This window comes from Quercus suber, unplaced genomic scaffold (genome assembly GCF_002906115.3).
Source record: "Quercus suber isolate HL8 unplaced genomic scaffold, Cork oak 2.0 scaffold_68, whole genome shotgun sequence".
Classification (NCBI taxonomy): domain Eukaryota; kingdom Viridiplantae; phylum Streptophyta; class Magnoliopsida; order Fagales; family Fagaceae; genus Quercus; species Quercus suber.
Window position 1 is genome coordinate 397724 of NW_027069533.1, and position 5278 is coordinate 403001.

At 31.8% G+C, this 5278-nt stretch overlaps 1 protein-coding gene across 2 annotated transcripts; it reads right to left on the bottom strand.

The window, feature by feature from the left end:
* Positions 1 to 1519: 1519 nt before the first annotated feature.
* Positions 1520 to 4695, bottom strand: LOC112022579 (cycloeucalenol cycloisomerase). Of its 2 annotated transcripts, XR_010628816.1 has the most exons (5): positions 4564 to 4695; positions 4265 to 4456; positions 3636 to 3733; positions 3101 to 3344; positions 1520 to 2138 (listed from the first exon to the last, which is right to left on the bottom strand). XR_010628816.1 is itself a non-coding variant. In XM_024055199.2 (4 exons), exons 1-4 carry the CDS (start codon positions 4657 to 4659, stop codon positions 3158 to 3160), a joined length of 573 nt encoding a protein of 190 aa, XP_023910967.1. In that variant the 5' UTR covers positions 4660 to 4695; the 3' UTR covers positions 2902 to 3157. The 2 variants fall into 2 exon arrangements, 1 of the variants encoding a protein (XP_023910967.1); XM_024055199.2 differs by lacking the exon at positions 1520 to 2138 and having other exon boundaries at positions 2902 to 3344.
* Positions 4696 to 5278: the final 583 nt, after the last annotated feature.

Consider the following 5278-nt stretch of genomic DNA (forward strand, 5'->3'; position numbering starts at 1 on the left):
TGTGAAGATTTTTCATATGCATATTGTATTTTAAATATAAAATAAAATGTTTTAAAAATTGAAAATTCTAAACAATGTTATTTCTATTGAATACCTCAATTTAACCTCATACAAATTCTTTTCAAACCTCACTTAAATTCATAGTCCGCAAAAATAGCGCATAGTCTAGGGCCAACCTGACACAATTGAGGCCAAATGCAAATGTAAAATGTATAATTACTTGTTTAGGTATGAGCGTGACAATGAGGGCAATAAGGATAAAGGATTGAGATAAGGTGCAATGTTTAGGGCATTATATCTTATGTAATAGTAATAAATGGTTGAGATTGAAAGTTATAAAAAGTAACTTTCAATCTTAATTGTTAAATAAAAAAATGTTAAAAAGAAGTAAAAAGTTGAAGTAAAAACGTTAAAAATGTAAAAAAATTTATGAAGGAAATGGTGTAATTGCATCGTGCAATTGCTTTTGGCAATTACACCTGATCTTAATATAAGGATAAGTCCTAGTGCGTGTTAGCAATGACTATGAGAGAGGAGAGTAGTAATGATGGATATATATATATATATATATATACATGAGTTTATGGATAAAATGGTAAATAATCATGCTTGCAAAATTTCAAAGTAATCAAATATCAATAGTCATGTCATCAATCAATTGTTTAAATTTAAGTTTTTGTAGTTTAAAATAATGTATAAAAAATGAGTTTATAGATGAAACGATAAATAACATCTGATTAGCATGAAAATTGGGATACATGTTAAGAATATATAGAACACATAATCCAACGGTAAGACTTCCAAAATATAAATTCAAAAAAAAAGTTATTAGGTGGTGTGATATATATATATATATATATTTATATGAGATGGGTTCAAGTTACACCTGGTGTAACTCCATAAGAGTCTAAAAGATCAAACGGTTAAAAGAAAACACGATTATTCATCATTATATCATGAAATACTTACCAAATTAATAGCATCCTCATTATCTCTTTCCTTATTTATTGCTAATTGTGTTTTTTTTTTTTTTTTCCTCTCTCTTTAGTCTTTATTAAGTCCTTTCACTGTAATCTTCTTCTTTTTTTGCTTCTCCTGCAATTCATCAAACGTTTCTACCCTCATCTTTCTACCCTAACTCATAGAATTACAAAAATTACAATAAAAAATAAAAAATAATTAAATCATAAAAATAGAAGCCTATATTAATTCGATATCCAACCACAAACTCCGAAAATTTCTTCCTACAAAATCAAACTGTGATTCATGTCTTGTGATCTTGTGCAACAACGAATGGAATTTAGACCTCTTTGGAGCAAAGTTTCAAAAATGTGTGAGAGAACCAAATGGTTTTATCGAACTCATTGATATTCTTCTACCAAATTAGTTGGATGCACTGGAGTTTCAAGGATCTGTAGTAACAATATGGTTGATTTGCTTATCTTTTCATACTTTCCTTAGTTTAATAATCTGAGATTATCTCAAAGGAAAATAATAAACAGAGTGTTACATAAAAAGATTAAATGAACACACACAGCTTTGCTATGGTAGAAATAAGGAGTGTAGTTAACAATGACAAAGGAGACATCACTTAAACAATGCACAATGCCAAATGTATCCTTAAGGTTTGATGACAATTCCATCCCAACTAGCCAATGGCAATGAATCTGGGTCATACAATTAAACAATGAAGATTGTTTAATTGTTGTCAAAAGTCTTTGTTGAAGCCCATCGGATGCCATACAACTGCAAGCCATCAGCCAAGGCACCCATTTTTCCCCTTTCACCAGATGCGAGTGCCAATGCAGTGTCCCTCCAAATTCATCAATGATAAAACATGAGAAACAATTTGGCCTCATGCCCCATTACAAAGACTTTGCCACAAAGACATAATAGACTTAACAAGATAAATAACCAAGTACCAGATCCATCAGTCTTCAGTCAAAATATCATTTCCAAGAAGCAGAAGGAATTTCTTTATCTTTTAAGATGAATAAGCAGAACGAAACTTCACCCAAGGCAACGCACCAATTTGATCTTCATGGCCATGTGTTATAACAACTTCTTCGATTTTGTGACTCCATCTTTTGATAAATGTGGTATCAGGTACAATTTTTTGGACTCCAAGTTCATCATAGCTGAAATACAAGTGAGAACCATGATGTCAATACATTAGGAAAAACATCTAGTTAAAGCTAAATCAGCAAAAAAGCAATTTTCAGAGTAAAATATGACAACTACTCCAAAGTGCAAGTGGAAAACTGCTTCCTCTAATTCTTTATTTATAATTAATAAAAATCAATTAATGAAAAAGCACAAAAGGCGCAACCCTAGTACGTACACGGGAAGTATACAAAGGAAATGAGCAGGCAAATATAAAAAGGAAAAATTAAGTAAAACCATGATAAAGGTTAACAAAAACTCAAGGCATCCAGGAACTAAAGAAAGTCCTTAGTAGAAAATTTTCTTTGTCATGTAAAATTTCCTCCGTAGTAGATGTAGCCAAGACGAGGGGATTTATTTGACAATTTAGATCATAATTTGAAATCTGGTAACCTCTTAAAGCAACTAAGGTTATGACTAGTTTTTGGGGACAAATCCACCATTAGAAACAAAATCTTTAGATAGCAAACTATAATCAGTATAATTCCTATTGTATTGTACTAATATAAAAATAAAATTGATACTATCAATAATGTGTGTATATACAGTATGCATGACTTTTCATAATTCTATACGATTATTTAGTTTAAATATTTATTTTAGTAAATTTAAATATTTGCTTCCTTTGATAGTCATTAAAACCTTCTGTATGTTTTTCTACTATCCATCTTCATGTATTCAGTCAGTGACCATATCAGAAACTCAAACCAACAAAGAATAATAACATCAAAGAGAAAATGAGAGAAATTTAATTTTAGTTTGAAGATGAACAGCAGAGAAGATCCTCATCATTTTAGTGTCAAATCAAAATAGACTGGGCTGAAATAAATCACAACAATAGTGAACTTGATTGTTTACTACTTGCCCATACAATTTTTTCACATATCCCAAAAATGTAAAAAAGCAACAATGATCTAGTTGGTACAAAAAACATTACAGCATCAGCAAGATGACAGGAAGTTAACCCATGTCCCCTGTTCTGCAAATTCATCAGTCATGTTTCATTGGCATGTCCTGGAAACCATGGCAGTCCTGGTTGAAGACATTGTTTTGAATCTGAAACAATAGGTCCTAGAAAGAGGCGCCACAAGTCAAGTATTATTGTAACTAGCATAGCAGCACCCAGAGCATCAACCGCCACTCTCGGTAGGTCCCATGGTTTGCTAGGTTTCTCATCAATTCTGTACATGTAGTTGAATTGGCATCAGGAAAACTTATGTATCTACAAGAGAGCAATAAATATATTTTAAAACCCTATGGGTATTCTTTAACCTATGATAGAGGAAAATTTATAGAGTTTGCATTCTTACGTGTGAACACAATGAACAAATGCTTATTTCTGACAATTTAATCGGTTAATACAACTATACTCTATTTTTATAAGTAAAACATTGCATTAGTTAATCCTTAATACAACAATACAAGTGCGAAAGAGAAGGAAATCACCAGCAATTGTAAATTAGAATTCTTACCTCAGAAACATAGGGAAGCTTACAATGAAGTAGGAGGCATAAAACAAGGAGCCAACTTTGTACATGGATGATCGGTCCACAAATTGATAATAAGGGAACTTCACATATTCAACACGAAACATCATTACCATTTGATCAAAAAAAAAAAAAAAAACATCATTACCACAACTTTATATCATACATTCGTGGCCCAAATATGTTCAGCATGTAATTAGTTCTTCAAAAGGGAAACATTCAGAAAGAGAAAAGAAGTGATGTGCATCACAACAAAGAATAGTGCTTATTTCACGACAACAACAACCAAACCTTAGTCCCAAATTTTGTTGGGGTCAATTATGGATCCTTAACAGATTAGTCAAGGTCAGCCACATGTATTCTACAATAAATGTTGTCAAATTTTCAAAACTTCAAATTCTTACGAGTCTCATCATGTTGCAATAATTGTTGTCAATTTTTCTAGAAAAGGACAAAGGGAGACTTATTTATAAGTTCACCCTAGAGATTCAGACTTTCATAATAGTAATGAAAAGATTAATATTCAGAGCTTAAGAAATATATTTAGAGTTTAAGTAAGCTTAGACAAAAGAAATTGATAATAACAATGGAACAAAAACCTTGTTATCACATACATTAGAAATAGCCAAAGTCTCAAGGTATGCTATGAAATAAGAAAGAGCCAAAATCCATGCAGCCTCAAAAATCCACTGAACTTTCTCTGGCAAGTCGGCAATAGAATGCCGTAGTCTGCGAAGTGTCATGTTTGATGTAACATGATAAAATAAAAGGCAAACGTGTGTGAGAAGGAAAGTTGTGTGTGGCACCTGCAAGGAAAGAAATTATCTGATTCGAAATGATAGTATGTAATCTAACTATTAAATTAAGCGTTTCTTGTTTCTAACTGTTGAATGTTTCTTGTTTCAATGCTTACATTGTTCATCTTCCATGACGGAAAGGTATACGAAGCTCCTAAAACAGTGAAGAAATAGTGGGTCCAAAAGTAATTCCCTACATAGCTAAAGAGCATAATCCATTAACTGGCCTGCAACAAAAATAAGTTTGTCTTTCAGTCCAAAAATAAATACCCATAAAAAATTAGTTTAACGTATTGAGAGGTAGATATGCAAGGCCACTGGATTGACATTATAATTAGGTAGAGGGAGATAAGGACCTATTCAAATGTCAAAGAAGTGTTGTATAGACCACCAAAAAGAAAAGTTCATTGCAGGCTTTGCTAGTAATAAGAAAATGAAAAAAAGACAGCAAAGATGATCAAAAAGCAGGACAATTGTTATAAGTTCATCTCACAAGAGCAACATTTGGAGATTACATTGCTTATGCAGCTCTTCAAATTTCAAATGACAGTTTTGGTAGCTCTGTGTGAAGTAAAAAATACATTGGCAATATTACCCCTGCATTTCTTTTTCTTTTCTTTTCTTTTTTCATTAATTAGAACTTATTGCTTAAACACTACAGTAATTCATAAAAATAAACCTTCTCTAAAACTTCATTCACCATTTTCAAGATTTCTTGCCGGTCATATTCACTCATCTCAAGATCGACGGCTTTGATACCAAATGTTAGGAATCCGGTGGTTCCTAATGAAGATGGATAGAAATTGTAGGGAAATTGACTTAAATCGAGAT